The sequence below is a fragment of the Plectropomus leopardus genome, chromosome 7, assembly GCF_008729295.1.
Source record: "Plectropomus leopardus isolate mb chromosome 7, YSFRI_Pleo_2.0, whole genome shotgun sequence".
Taxonomy (NCBI): domain Eukaryota; kingdom Metazoa; phylum Chordata; class Actinopteri; order Perciformes; family Serranidae; genus Plectropomus; species Plectropomus leopardus.
In genome coordinates this window covers 10657360-10673902 of record NC_056469.1, presented here as the reverse complement: position 1 = coordinate 10673902, position 16543 = coordinate 10657360, and the positions used below count along the sequence as shown (strand labels likewise).

Sequence of the window (16543 nt, the reverse complement as noted above, 5' to 3'; positions counted from 1 at the left end):
CCCGCTGCTGCCAGCAGTGCAATGCTACTTTCAGTAAGAGACTACCTGACTTGGCATGTCTCAGCCACTTCTACGTTACTCTCGCTTTAGCCACAGTCTGACACAGTCAAAAGCGAACCCTTTGATTGGTCGACAAGTCAGGAACAAAGCCTCTGATTGGTTCAACAAAGGCATCATGGATGGATAACAACAACAATAACTATTTTCAACTGGGAAAAGTTGATAAATTATCACAGAAGACATTCAGTGTTGAATTTATCATTATGGATTTATTTATCAAAGTCTCCAAAAAGACACTACCGTTCTAGGCTGATTGATAAAGCTTGTGGAATGGATGCAATCAAACCAGAGCTTTCTTGAAAACAGCATGACATTTTGCATTAGCTTCTGGGCTGTTTGTCATATTTATTATAGAGACATTTAAGGTTAGTAATGTTATGTTGGTTATGACATTATCAACTCCAGCTTTAACTCCTATAGTGTCCAGTTTGTCTGATTTTTCTCATCAGTCCTGTTTAACGTTTGGTGGTGAGACAGACTCACATACGTAACTAAGCTGGGAAAGCTCCACATCAGCGATACAGTGCACAGTTTACTTTCAGATAATGCTTCAGCATAACATTTATTTTTCACTTTGCCTGATGTGACAACTGCATGAGGCATTACACTTGCATGAACACAAAGTTTACTTGTCCCGGCAAGCATAAATGTCAAGCCCTGGTGCCTCTAGTATTTCACCTTATTTTCCTGTTTTTTCTTTTAAATCAACCATTACAATACCACCTGCTGGATTTAGGGCTGTCCAAAGCCTTACTAACCAGAACTGACATCCCTATTGGGCACAACAAGTAACCAACTCAAAGTCAGTTTCTTTAGTTTCTATGTAGAGTCCTGAGACTTGTGTCCGGAGCCATGAAAGTAAACAACTCGAGGACTGACAAGGAACCAGTGTTATAGAGAACCACTACCACTGTTTGGTCCCACAGTTGCCGCATTTTTACGTTGTTATCAAGAAACATGATAGCTGCGTAGACTTACTAATCCAGTGACCTTAACCTCTCTCTACGCTATCTCCTCACATCTGCTCCCTCCCTCCACACTACTACTCTCCCTGGCTAACTCGACCTGGAACTTGACTGTCTCCTTCCGTAGCCATCTCTCTCCTTCCTCTTTCTCTTTGAGCCTCCTGTCTGCACCTCCTCCCCTTCCATACCTGTCCTCTTTTTCCCCTCCCTTCCTTATTGGACAGTGGGTGCTGTTTTGTATTTTAAACAGTGATAGAGAGTTACATCTTTGATTAGATGTTGGCAACATTAATTCTTTCTACAAAAGAGCTGCAACAACTCATAGAAGCAGTCAACTTATCAATTAATTGCCAACAAATATGATAATAATCAGTTTGAGTCGTTTTTAAGGAAAAACAAAAAGTCTGTTTCCAACTTCATTAACGTGAATATTTTCTGGATTTTTTGCACACCTGTATGACAACTGAATATAGTTAAGCTATAGCAGAACAAAACATTCAAAGATGTCATTTTTCTGACATTTTATAGACAGAGCAACTAATTAATCAATCGAGAAAATGCGACAATATATTGAATATTTTCATGAAATGTCTTAATATTCAAATAATAAGTAAACTGAATATATTTGAGTTGTGGATGAGACAAGACATTTGAAGATGTCATCCTTAAATCCTTAAATTAAAGCTAAGAAACCCTAGGTGCCATTTTAAGCATTTTCTGTCATTTTAAACATAGTGCAACTAAATGATTAATCAAGAAAATAAAGGACAGATTAATCAAAAATGAAAATAATCATTAGTTGCAGCCCTAATCTACAATTCTGCTTATTACGGCTGTAAATATGTAAAACACTTGTGTACAATTTCCAACAGGTTTTTCTGACAAGTCACACAACCATTCCTATTCACTGAAAGCCTTTTCATTCAAAAAATAAACTGCAATTGACAATATGTATATGTATAACGAATAAGAAAAGTTACTTAACATCACTGCGTCATAACACTGTTAGATATATTTCATCCTTTCTTCAAGCTAAGCAAAAAGATGCATTTTTAACAGTGCATTACTACTGTTGTACATAAGGAATATTTCACAATCTGCAGTGAACAATTAGAGCTACTCCACAGCATGACTGCATAGTCTGTTGCCATGGTTTGTTGGAGCTGAGGTAAATAAGGCTGGCACGAGAGGTAAGAATTAGTCATCACTCACTGTTTGTGACCCATCCCTACAAAAATGTACATACACATTTTATTTTAGGTTATTTCTATCCTCATCCATGACTCACATGAGCAGTCAGAAGCAGCGGGACGAAAAAGGTTCACTGTGTCATTTCTCACTCACTGGTTGTTGTTGTTGTTGTTGTTGTGGAGGGATACCCTTAACTTTGCACGCATAATGTCCTCCCACTGACATACCACACTGTTGAGTGAAAAAAAGCTGCTCTGTACCAGATGAGATATGTGGCTGTGTACACCCTCCACTGAACAAAATTGAGAGAAACAACAGAAAACCATCCTTTCCACCATTTACATCAGAAAAGTTCTCTAAAAAATTACAGTTCATCTGGAGTTCAAGATGCAAAATGTATTAAACAAAATAATCTCAAAGTACTATTGACATACAGTAACTGTTTTGCTTTGAAGAAATTATAAACAGAAGTTGTTTTTCAGCAGTCATGGCTAGTAGTAGTAGAGGTCTGTGGTCAAAGTCTTATTCTCTGTGGAGAACCCTTCAGCACTCCTATTTTTCTTAGATTGTTAGCCATATAGGTTTATCTGATAAATCAAACTACACTCAAGGTTTATGAGATCGAATCACTATGTTTGTTTACAATAACCTTCCCTGCTGGCTTAATGTTTCAGCCACTGAGGCTGCCACTTGGTCGGACCACCATGTTTAACTATATATCTTACAGTTGTGGACGAAAATGACAAAAGGAGTAAACCGGTTTGCAGATTTCACATATCTCTGCAGTTCAAATCAATTGTCAGTTATCTACCTAGAAGTAATTGCTGTTGTTAGCCTGACACTGTGATTTTATTATTTTTCCCATGGAGATTGATCTGGCATGCAAGGTCAGTAACTGTTATAATTTCATCGGTATTGCTTTTATGATCTATTGTTTGTGTTAAAAAGTTGTGAAAGTTAATTCTTGTCCTTGAATACAGCAGTCAATGTCCATGTACCTTTTCTTTTAAATATCAGGTTTGTTTATCAGATTGTTGAGCAACTCCAAACCTTACAGCATAGTCAGCATCTGCTGCATTGTCTATTGTCCACTTGGAAGCATCGACATTTGAAACAGAATCAAAAACTAGCATAAAATGAGGAAGACCAGTTTTATGTACCTGGTCAATCAAAACAATCCTGAGCTCAATTCAACATGAATTAATATGCCAATCTAAATACAAAAAGGTGTTAAAAGGTTTTCAAATGAATACTGAGGAATATCTCCATCCTGAGTAGACTGAAGTGAGCCTAGGTGTGGTAAGAGTGGTGTAAAGCAAAGATAACAGTACAGGGGCTAAGGAAAACCTCATGCACACACAGATGAAGACACAACAGAGGCTCTGACTCATACTTTGTAGTGGTTGTCATGGCAGAAAAGTTAAACTAAACACAGTCATAACATGCTGTAAATATTAGCCTGATTAGAAATACACCCTGTGTGATGGCAGTACTTGTGTGTGAACGTGCATATTTGTGTTTCTGTACGTGTTCACACGTGTGTCACGTTTAAGGTAAACACAGCTTGTTTCTGAAAATAGATGATGTCTCACATAAACTAAGCACAGACGCACACAAATTAAGCCACGCCATGTGTGCCCCTCCTTGGCGAGACTGTGTTTCTCTTGAAATTACACACACCAAAGACTCTGCCTGATTCATTGCATCTGGCTGAACTCCCTTTAGCCAGGAAAAACCTGCAAAACCAAATGATAAGCTGCATGTTCAGACACAGAACTTCAGTTACAGAACAACAAGGACACCAAGAAGACCTGCTGATGACAACAGAAGAGGACATGGAGATGATATCTGTTTTCAACTAAAGACTTGATGGGAGACGACTGGCTTCATTGTGCTGGCACTCAACTTGTCCCTGCAGTGTAAGGTACGTGAGCCGTTGTCCTGTTATGTGGTAAAGCATATACAGGGTGGATTTATGGTGTCTTTAAAGTGGCCAACATTTTAGTTGCTTAGTTTACACTGACAGGAATGTTTTCTAGCAACAGTGAAATATAGTAAGTAATCTTATCTTTACTTCAATAACAGCATCGTAAAAAAATTAGCATTAAACTCATTAGGAGCCATAAGGCTGCATATCTGACTAACACTTCCAACACGGCATTACAGCTGATGCCACGCAACAGAACAGATGTGGATTATCTGGTTTTCTTTTAAATGTGGGCTTCACTGATGTTATCTGGGATCAGGTAGGAAAGCCTAATTGTGACAGTGATGTGGGTACAGTGAGTTTGTTTATGACTGTGATCAAGAGCATAGGTTTCATTTCAACACTCGGGACACACATATCAAACAGGGGGTTTGGGGGTACTCCCTCAGAACATTTCGAGCTTCAAACATTTCACTATCACTATCACTATCACTATCAAATATAATGCATCAAATTGTGCTATTTCACATCAATTTATGATGTAAATGTGTTCAATTTTTTAAAAAATAAAGTCCTTTGCTACTTTCATGTTTTTAATCGTACACCTATGACTGCAAGGAGAGAGCATTGTAAATGTTGTAAATACAATATGCTGCGATTATCGTAAGTGTAATTTGGTTTAAAGAACAGCCCCGGCTATCAGCACATGTATATTTGAGTTAGGAATGTTATTTGATGAAAAAATAATATAATCAATCAGAGTATACCTTTTCTGAGCTAAAAGACAAACTTCAAAAATAAACCCAGAGAACATCGCAGAGACAGTCAGTAAGCTTTCAACAAACCAGTTAATGGTTAACTGTCAAGTGGACTGATGTCTGGTCCCAAATACAGAAAACAGGCAGCATGCGCTACAGCATGACCAGCACAGCATTTTAATCTGTGCGTGTGTGTGTGTGTGTGTTAGTGTGTGTGTGTGTGTGTGTGTGTGTACTTGAGAAGAGAAGGGGTGGAGAATGAGAGCAAGCAGAGCAGTGTATGTGAAATGTGCACTCACCCATCTTCCCCTCCGTCACAACTTTCTCAGCATACATCTTGCTACAGTGGGAAGCAGAGGGCAGCAACAGAGAATGATCAATCTCCTTTCTTCCTTCCTTGTTTCCTTGACTCCTCAGGGCAGGTGGTCTGAGCCCTTGGCAGTCACTTTTGCCTGGTAATATAATATTGAGGGTCTCACGTGAAAAACAAGCACTGTACTCTAGGTAAACAGTACATTTGTTTTCAATAAACATTCATCAAAGAGCTATCCAGACAGAGATTGAGATATGAGATTGGGTTTGAAAAACATATATAAAGTGAAGAGCTGAAGCTAATTTTGCCACACACTATATACTAATTTATATTACATATACTCACTACACTTTAAATAATACTATTACTTTAAATTTCGATCGATATGCTCTAAAGTACAAGCACATTACATCACAGGTTTGTTTTGGAGCAGTTTTTTTCACTTTGTGTTTTGTTAATTTACACACACACACACCTCCAGATAGCCACATCTACTATCAAGCTACCATGGTTTAATTAATTATTTCTAAGATGAAAACTAAAAAAACTACACATGTAAAGTGCATATAAGAAGTTACTTTTACAGGAACGGAGCTACTTTCCCTAACATTTGCATCTTAATTCCATGTAAATAAGCTTCTTATGCTACAACATAAAGAAGGCTGGTGTCATTATTAACCACTATCAAAGGTTGACAGTTACAGTATTCACTGTTATCCAAACGGACAACAAAAAAAATCCTATGGACCACTGGAAGCAAAAGGACCTTTTTTTCACAGCAGACATTTTATTTGTGATAGCAGGAAAAGCACAGGTGAAACTGATAACATTAATGAAGTAACCCAGTAAACTACAAACGTATTCTAGTGAGACAATACCAAGATGCAGCTATCATTAATGACTGAACACACCTGTGCTTTTCCTACTTTGCCATGTCAAAATGTCTCATGTGAAAAAGGTGTATTATCAAGGAGGCATTTATAATTATTAGAAGGAGTTAAGGTGTATCTATAGAAAGTTCTAGAAAAGTTATCTGGTATTGTATCACTATACAATTTACAGACAGTTATATTTAAAACGCATATTAAGTTAAGTGTTGCTGGGTAAGGGTTAGGTGATATTTGTATCACCTTGGTAATGTAAGTTAGACTGCAAAAGTCCTGTGACAGAGGTGGTTAAACAGATTCAACAGACCAAAGAGCATTAAGAGATTTAGTACCATAAACTGTAATGTTGATATAATTATCGTTCAAATTATAGAATTTGGCTACTTTATTTAGCCGAATTAAAACACAATGTCAAGTATCTACTACTTTTTATTGTCTAAGCAAGGTTAACTGTAAACATTTAATATACCAAAATGTAGTAACTAGCTGGCTAACGCAGCACGAAACTACAGGACTGAAACTAACTCCAAAATTTCACTCACCTGTCTTTTCTTGCAGCAGGTGGAGCACTGGCCTCCGTTGGTGACAAATATATTTTTTCGTCCGCTTTACACAACAGAAAAGGCCAAAAAATAAAACTTCTGCCTCAAAAACAGGCGACAACACTGTTTAAACGCCACTAGATAAATCCCAGTTTGCAGTAAATCCCTTTTCGCTCTCTTCACAGGTTACTGACCCCAAAGAAAGAAGAAGAAGAAAAAAAGGAGCAAAGTTTTTCAGCGACAGTTTCTATCAACCAAAACCACCGACGCCCGCTTCTGATAGAAAAGAGATAAACATTTGGAAGACTAGACTAACTGAGACAGAGTTAGAGAAAGTTTTATCCCGTCTTTAGTCGCTTTGTGTGGTGGTCCTGTGAGCGCTCAGCTGCGCAGACGAGAGGGGCACGAGTGACGTCAGCTTACGTTTCTGAGGCTCTCACTGTCTGACCATGCAGACCTGCTGCAGGTGAACACACTGCCATGTAAAGTGTTCATAACTATCATCAAATACAACTTAAAGAGGTTAGAAAGAGATTTATTGTTCTGGTATTTACTTTCAGAAAGTGTGGAGCTTCATATTTCTATTAGTGCAGCTGAAGCAGCACAGTATCTCCCAACAGACACACTCAAACACATACACACACATTTATTTACAGTAGGCTCCTTTGCTGACATTGCATCACCCCAGTTCCTTATTTGCAGAGGAAATTAAAGGGAAGTTGGACAATGTGACCTATAGGGCTTTGTCTTTGAGGAAGAGAAATAGGCATCATAGTTTAAAGAGAAGAGAGGATTGACTAGATCACAGCGACACAGAGTAGGGTGAGAAGGAGCGAAGAGGTGACTGAGGGAGAAGGGTCAGGAGATAATAAAACAATCAACCAGCCTCAGCAGGAAGAGAAGATGTGTGGACAAGTGGCAAAGAGCTGCTGGCTGCTGCTCACACTCTCTCTGAAAGGTAAGACCTTGAATGAAAGTACCAGCAACATTCATGGTGGCACCCACAATAAGCATTACGAAGATCAGCCGGCCCAACATCTGTCTATGGTGTCAAAACTGATGGAACAGAATCAACTTAATGTGTTGAGCAGGGGTGTTTCTGGGGTTAGAGGACTTTGGGGGCTCTGCATGAATTTTAATAAGCATATTTTTTTTAATGTACTCTGGTACCTTTTTTTACCTTTGAAAACCTTTTTGTAGTTTCCAAATTACCTTTGAATTGCGATGTCATAAATATCAGTCATTTTTAGTAATTAGCATTGAGTAGAAATAGAATAGTTTACAACTTCTATCATTAAAAATGTATTGACAAGAGTTGGAGAAATAGTTAAATGAATATATTTATGTTAATGTTCATGATGTTATTTAATACTGAAAAAAAAGTCTGCGAATCTTTACTATAACTGTATAAAACAGACGTCTTCAATATTTTTTCATGCTAAGGACCCCTCAGATGAACAAAAAATACAGCAGGAACCCCCTTCTACATATATAAAATTGGGTTGCATATTACAGCAGGTCTACAGTAACCGGTAAGGTAGCCTGAGATGACAACATTATAAACAACAACAAGCTTTATTAAAATAACGTTTTTTTACAAATTAATAAATAAATACATCATGGAATAATATAACAAAGACTCATGGATAACAGCTAGCCTGTCATCAGTGCTGTGTACTGTAAATTAATTTTGCTTGTTTGTTTTTCGGAATAGCCCGGTTTATAACTTTGCAAATAATTTGTTGCAGTATCGCTGCTGTGTATTTTCAGACACATTTTTGAAAGAAAAAAAAAGATAAAACAATATTTTGGCACCGCTCCCTGTAGTAACTCTATTTTTTAATGTCATTAAAGTTTTACATGTACTTTCACAGCACACAGAGCAAACTGTGAATTTCTTTTACCTTTAATCTGTAAGTTAAGATTTTAATGCATTCTTTAAAAGAGAAGTGTGCCTTTGTAATATGACTTGTTAATGATTCCTTAACTTACTACATTTTCACACATATTATCTTCCTCTTTAGGTATACTTGCAGGTGATTGGTCCGTTCATATCCCCGGTCCTATCTGTGCTGTGATTGGTTCTACTGTTGTTCTCCCTTGTTCCTATGACTACCCCCAAAGTTCTAATGAAACCAAGGAAGAGGGACGGCTCCCTGCTCAGGTGATTCAATAAAGAGAGCATTGTTAGCAGTTTCAATATGTCCTGCAGTGCGTCTTTAAGCAGAAGACTTCCTCTGCCAGGGCTCAAAGTTGTAATCAGAGTGAACAGAAAAGTGCAGCTACAGGGGGTTGATTAAGGATAACCGCATTAAACTGTTTTTGAGCTTACTATTCAAGTTTTGGGAGTGACTTGAACAAATAATAGAGCCAGAGCACTTAATGCCTTCAAAAGCCTGCTCTTTTCTCATTTTAAGCAACTGTGTTTATTTTTTTCTCCATTAGGATGGGGGAGAGATACAACAGTACAAAGTTTTGTCTGAGATGTGGTGTCTCGAAAACAGTCGTTGCATCACACCAAGGTATTCTTTAAGACGCAAAGAAACTCACAGCACAGAATTGAGACAAAACAAAATAAGTATCTAAGTTTGTCTTTCTGTCTGTCCATCTCAGATATGTCTTCCACAGTAATGGTATCGCCCTCGATCCATCCTACCAGAACAGGGTGGAGTACCTGGGTCAACCAGGAACAAAAAACTGTTCCCTGAGGATTTCTGATCTGAGACCGTCGGACAGCGGAGCATACGTGTTTTACCTCATCACCAGCCATCCTACACAGAAGATGCCAGAGCAGAGTGGTGTACAGCTGCTGGTGACAGGTGGGAATATTTCATATTATAGATACTTAAAAGTAATTATAATTAACATGATCATCACTGTCATAATCATAATTATCATCATCCTCCACCACAGTTATATAAAATTATATAACAATTATGTAAATGTAAAGCAATGCATCACATCACATTAAATCTTTATACTTGTATACTACAATGGTGTTTACACCAATTTATTGTTTGAAATGCAAATGAGGAAGTTCATGTTGATCATTCGTGCCTTTTATCTCAAAATCATACAAAAAAACTAGAGTTACAGCCTCATGGTGCACCAGACAATTTTATACATGTCTGTGAAAATATGGATGCTTCACACACATCTTCCCCGCAGCAGCACAGAACATCTATCAAATCAGCACAGTTTCAGGGTGAAAACTTAATATTAGTGTCACCAATTCAGTGTCTGACCAAATGTCTCCCCTGTTGTGATCGTTCCTGCCAACTCAATTCCCACATGGATAAATAAAAGTATTTATCTATCTATCTATTCCTGAGTTATGATGTAATGTCCAGAAAAGTGTTATTACATAATACTATGACATTAAAGTAAAGCTGACCTTTGACCCTTTTGATATATAATATCATCACTTTGCTATTTATGTGAAATTCTGTCATAATTTGCTTATGAGTTATTGAGTTATGGCCAAAAAACTGTTTTGTGAGGTCACCATGATCTTTGACTTTTGATCACTGGATTCTAATCAGTTCACTTTTGAGTCCAAATGGATGTTTGTGCCAAATTTTAAAAAATCACCTCAAGGTGCTGAGATATTGCATTTACTTGACTGAGGCAGACAAGATCATGGTGGTCTTGACCTTTGACCTTTGACAACAAAAATTTAATGAATTCATTGTTTAATCCAAATGAACATTTGTGAAAAATTTTAAGAAATTCCCTCAAGGTGCTCTTGAGAAATCATGTTCACAAGACTGGGACAGACGGACAGATGGACACACATACTGTATGGACGACTGTCAGTAGTGCTGTAGCCTTATAATGGTTGTTTTAAATTAGCTTGCACTGACAACACACAAACCACCAAGTCTTTTTATTTGTTCTTCCTCTATGTTTTGGCTGCCTATCTGTCTGTTACTCAATGCCTGTCTGCCCAGCTACAACAATAGTATTGAGTGGCAACTGTTTCGTTGTAATTGTTTAAGCAACAAACATAAAACTAAGAATATTTTGCACTTTGTTAACCTATAATACTTCAATACTTGGATAAAAAGTGTTGATGTTTAAGCACTGTTGCTCTGAGTGCTCTTCCTGTGTGCAAGTGCTATTTATGAGAAGTTGAAGTGAAACTGACCACTCACTGCATATAAATAATGTATAAACTCAGCTTTACATAATGTTTCATAAAGCCAACCAACAATTTTTCTAACCAAGACCTACGTTGATGATGAAAATCTCTAATACGCAAACATGAAGGTCAAGCTGTAAAGAATGGGGATTTACAGCAATTTAAGGTATTAGATTGTGTTAAAAAGCATGTGGTGTGTGGAGGGCAGGTGGTGGCATTGTTTCACCACAAAGCTATCCTTAGGCAATGATTGAGAAACATCTGGGTGAAATCATAATCTTGTTTTCTTGTTTTTCTCTCTGTTGCCACTGTGTCATGCTCTTTGATTTAACCCCATGAAGTACTAGTAATCTGTAGGATTAACCAAACAGTCAGAAATGGTAGAATACAGAAAAACAGAAATGACATATCAGAGGTAAGCTAAGTATTTGTACTCAGCTAAAGGAATTTCAACTAAAATTCGTCACAATGTTTAGTTTATGACAGCTGCACAGGAATAGTAAGAACAAAAATACCAACAGGTTGTGGTTTGGCCTTGAGAGTTGTTAGTTAAACCCACAAATGCGTTACATGATCAAATTGACCATCACTGGAAAACTCTGAAGCGACTCAAAAGCGACTTTTAGTGTGAATGTTAAATGAACAGAGGCTTGTGAAAATCAACACAGAGACCAGAATTGAATATCTTATGGTCACATAGTCCACAGAGGTCACATCATCAGTGCAATCATTGTGATGTGTGGGTTCTTGCGTTCTGGACCCAAAAGGGCTGAAACAGGCACAAGGAGCACATTTAGAAAATATTTAAAGACTTTTAATAAAAAATGAGTACTTGGCACACGACAGCCAGCAAAGCAGTGAGACACACAGTGAAAAAAGCTAGAAAACACTGCTAAGTTCAGTGGGAACAAAATCTAAAAAGAACACAGTTCAAATAAGGAGCAAAAACACAGGAAACCCTTAAAGGTTAGCACAAGGAAAAGAAAAAAAGCAGACAAAAGAAACACTGCAAAGCCAAATAGAAAAAGACAGGATTATCTATTAGTGGTGGAGTGACGAACAGGTTTTTATGGAGGAGCTGATTGCAGAGAATGAGACCAGCTGTGCCTCATTGCCAACTCAGCAGAGTGTGCCAGCCCACATCATGCCACACACTGCAGGAAGTGACACAGAACAGGGAGGGGGAGGGAAAGAGAAAGCAGAGCATTAAGTGTGTAAATGCAACAGTTTAACATTTTTCCCCACCAGAATTGGGTATTTAGGGGGAAAAAATTGTTTAGACTGCCGTATGCAGTAGAGAAATATATATAAGAACAGTTTGATTAACAGGGACAATTTTTAAAAATCAAAATAATCTTTGACTTCATTTGACTTCAGTGTTTCTTAAATCCTGGCCAAGACTCTAGGCAGATTGTTATACAGTTTTTGGTCACAAATCAGTAAACACAGCTAATTTAGAGACAGAACATCATTTAACATTAAATGTTAGGATTTTTTACTATGCAATTGATATACGATCTTGTCCCACTGACATACACACACACAAATATAATATTTTTGTCTATTTAAATATCTAAAGTAAATACTCCAACCAGATATGCACTTTCCCTGTTTCCCAACACTTGCTTTCTCCAGAGTCCTCCAGCACAGTCGCAGTGTTAGCAAGTCCCCCCAGTGACGCCACCGAGGGCACGGCCTTACGTCTGGCCTGCTGCAGCCTTGCGGACAGTCCACAGGTCAGTTACAGATGGTACAAAAGCACAAGCACCACCCCGAGACATACTGGACAGGTGTGGAACATCAGTGAGGTTACATCCGAAGACTCTGGCAGCTACTACTGTCAGTTACAGACTGAAGATCAAGTGGAAAACTCATCAATGCTGAAAGTTAATGTAGAGTGTAAGTCAAGTTCACATTAACGTTATTAATTTATTATAAATCATTCAGGCAATGGCTGCACCTAATTTTAACATAAGTTAAGCAAGTGCTCCAGAATTAGTATTTCAACAGAGAATTTCTTCAGAATTTCTCAGCTGTATGAAGAAACTTCCCCGTACAGTTTAAAAACTACAGTTAAATTTTGGTTTTATATCTCCCTCCTCTCCAGACTCTCCTCGAAACACAGTTGTCTCAGTGTCTCCTGCTAAGGAACTACAGGACGGAGTTCCTGTGACTCTGACCTGCAGCAGTGATGCTAACCCACCTGTGCGCACATACACCTGGTACCAGGGTAAAGCATGTCTCCCTACAGCAGACAAAAGCTTTCATCCAGCAAGACAATCCATGGCTAAGCCTGCAGGAGGAGGCCTGACACTCAGCAGTGCCAGCATCACCACTAAGGAACACGGGCAGCACTGCTGTGTAGCACGCAACAGACATGGATCAGACACTTACATCGTAACGCTCACAAGTCCCAACAGTAAGTGAAAGAAGAGTCCATCATTCACACTGTCTGAGTTTTGCAGTTTCCATTGGCAACAAGAGGTGGGACAGAGTCATTGTTTTACAAGTCACAAATAAGTCTCAAGTCTTTCCACTTACGTCTTAAGTCAAGACTGACAAATCCCAAGTCCTAAACTTTGAAGTTTTTTCAAGTCCTAAACAAGTCATAATGTGCTTTTTGACAAATCTAATGCCAGTCAGAGTAATAAAGATTAATTATTTTTTAAATTCAAATGTATTTGTTAAAGATCCAGTGTGAAGGAAATAAATGGCATCTAGTTGTGAGGTTGAAGAACTGAAACTTGGCAGACTCTGTGAAAGAGGACCCGCTCCATATGTAGATATCAGCTGCCCAGTCTAAACTAACAAAAGCACAATTCTTATGTTCTTGTTTTCGATTATAAACTAATGCAAACACTTGTGAATATTATATACCATTTCTACCAACAGATGCCAGTATTTCCTTCTCACTGGATTTTTAATTTAAGTTAATCAAAACAATTTCAGCCAAACTTGATCATGTAAAAATAGTGCTAACATTGCACTTTAATAGTATACAGCACTATTAACCAGTACCAAAACTAGCTCTTAGCACCCATATTAGCTTGTTTACTAGGTTAGCCTTGACTTGAAATTTTTTGTGATGGAACAAAGTTGGAAGTTGTTGAAACAAAAAAATATAAGAATTTGCCCATTTTGCATATAATTTATTTGTTTAAAAAAGAACAAAAAAATAGGGGGAAAAACTACTGCCATGAAGCTTAACATTAAGAATTATTCTTACATTTTATATACTCAGCACCTGGATATTCTTGACTCAGGGTCTAACCATCCACGTACACATTGTATGAAAGAGTGCTGCCTGAGACCGTTTGTCCTGGCTCTAATTCCTTTTCTGTCCCTGTCAGACTCTTTGGGAAGCAGATTGCTGGTTGTGGGAGTGACCATTTGTGTTCTACTGGCTATTATGGCCATAGTGGCCTTTGTTATGGCAAGGTGAGTTTGTTGCTTTTCTTACAGCTGGTCAGTATTATTACATTTTTTTTTCCTGTCATATTTTTATAAGCATTTCAGAAACAGGAATTGTAAGTGGTACCATTTGGTGGATGATGCAAGTAAAATAACAATTTAAAACAGATGAAAATCAAGTTTACTTCAGTTCACGTTATCACTTCTTCAGAACTCTTAATAAGCATCATGGACAAAAAAAGACCTCATCTTTATAGAAAGTGTGCTTAATAAGATCCAGTGTGCCTAACAAGAAGTGATACTGCATTTGAAACCCCTTGATACATCATTTATAACACTGCATTCACATGGTTGAAATATTCAAATTATCCAATCTAGATGTGACTTTAATGTGTAATAAAAGGCCAAGGTGATGTCCATAGTAATTTGAATAATAAACAAAGATCTTAAGTGTATGGGTTACACATAGTGTTACATGAAATAATGGTTTATTATAGTTCAAGAAAAAAGCTGAGAATTGACGGTCAAGTGTGTAGTAATTAGGGGGATATATTGGCAGTGATATAATACAGTAAGTATTTTTTCTTTACCGTATAATCACCTTAAAAAAAGGAATTAAAATAGAGAACGCCATGCTGTTTTTTGCAGTTGCAATTTATAATTCTCACCACTAGATGCCACTGATTCTCACACACTGCTCCTTTCTCACACACTGCTCCTTTAACTTAGTAACTTAATAAAACAGAGTTTTAGTGACTTTTGATGAAATATTTGTCTGTTCTTTCAGGAGACGGAAAACATCCACACACCAGTCATATGTCCTCACCCAGACAACTGCTACGTCACCTTAAGTGTCTCAGCAAGACCAGGACCAGAACTAACTTTAAAAAAAACAAAAATATAATTTTTTTTTTCAGTAACTCAAGATTGGTAGATTTTTTTTTTCACACTACCATCGGACACTTGTTAACCTTCACGCCTCATGTTGCCAAGTAGACCTCTACAACATACCCTCAAACCAACCAATGCCTTGAGTTGATGACTTACGTCAAGTGCACAGAAGCAAAACAATGCTGTTGACAGTGGCACCAACTCACAGTGTGTGACAACTGAAAGATATGATAGACATTCCTGTAAATTTAAGCAAGCTGGACACAATGCTAAAGCCTTTCAGTCCTGGATTTCAATGCACTCAGTGTAACAAGAATGAACTTGGTCTTCTTGGGCTTAAAGAGACTAAATTAATTATTTATTATTATCAGTTTAATTACAAAACCAAAAGAGCTGAAGCAAAAACTGCCTTTATTCTGCTGGCTTGTGATCTCATTATTTTTTCCATATGTTCAAGTTTCATTTTTCTTTGGAGGAAGCTAAATGCTGCTGTCAGGATTTAACAAAGCAAAGATAACAGACTGCAAATCCTCTGTCGCCTCACTACCAAACTCCCTCTAGTTTGTGCTCTTGTCGGTTGAACCGCTGCAGTGAATGATGTGAATTTGAACACATCCTCCACTGTTCATCACATTTAAAGACCACATCCGGCGTTGGATTTTAACAAAACTCCACCGAGTGCACCCAGTGCTGTATGAGCGATGTCCAGAAACAGCTGTTACCGAGAGCCTGTTGGTGATGATGATGATGAGCATGAAGATGGATGGATGACGGAAAATAGACTCATAATGATCCAATTAAAAGCTGTTAGCAGTTAGGACCGGGTCATATCTGTGTGGTCTTGTAAACTCTTCAGTGTGATAAGGCTCAAACAGACACTGACCAGAGCCTGAGGATGAAAACCAGGAGGACAGTGACTCTGACACCCGGACATCCATTTACAAAATGTTCTTGAATATAAACTCTTTATCTCATTAGTCTATTTTTAGAACTTTGCTTTTGTCTGATTTATTATATTACCCTGAGCTGAGTAAAGTGGTGCACACATCTTTGATTTTTTAAATAATGGTTAAGTAAACAAGGAAGTATGGTACTTCATTTCCAAAATGTTTAAAGAGACAGTGTCAGATACCGTATGTGCAGAGCAGTTTAAGAGATGTTTTGTTCAGTTGCATTTACTGTACATGTTTAACGTTCATGTGATGTTTTAAAGCTGGGCTACACAGGGTTTTACATCATTGGGCAAAAATTTCCAGAAAACTGCATACTGCAGCTTTAATGAAAAACATCGATAATCAGTGGGGCACATATTGTACTGCCATAAATTCCAATACATATTCTGAGTTTTTAATTTAAAAGCAATTTTAAACTATAATGTATGTCATCTGAGATTTTTTTCATATGTAATGTATTTAGTAGACTGAAGATTGATACCAAGATTTTGTCTTAGAACTAAT

The 16543-nt window shown here is 37.6% G+C and overlaps 2 protein-coding genes across 3 annotated transcripts in view; one reads left to right on the top strand and one right to left on the bottom strand.

Moving 5' to 3' along the window:
• Nucleotides 1-6820, bottom strand: part of hpn (hepsin) — a 19343-nt gene extending 12523 nt beyond the window's left edge. For both annotated transcript variants that reach the window (XM_042490458.1, XM_042490459.1), the window contains exons 1-2: nt 6644-6820; nt 5201-5353 (exon numbers count right to left, since the gene is read on the bottom strand). In XM_042490458.1, the coding sequence (XP_042346392.1) occupies nt 5201-5237 (37 nt within the window). In that variant the 5' untranslated portion in view covers nt 5238-5353; nt 6644-6820. The remainder of the gene's footprint in view (nt 1-5200; nt 5354-6643) is intronic.
• LOC121946051 (sialoadhesin-like) lies at nt 3878-16543 on the top strand. Its single transcript, XM_042490461.1, has 9 exons — nt 3878-4140; nt 6829-7601; nt 8668-8807; nt 9089-9165; nt 9257-9462; nt 12420-12683; nt 12892-13203; nt 14135-14222; nt 14983-16543. Exons 2-9 carry the CDS (start codon nt 7547-7549, stop codon nt 15044-15046), a joined length of 1206 nt encoding a protein of 401 aa, XP_042346395.1. The 5' UTR covers nt 3878-4140; nt 6829-7546; the 3' UTR covers nt 15047-16543.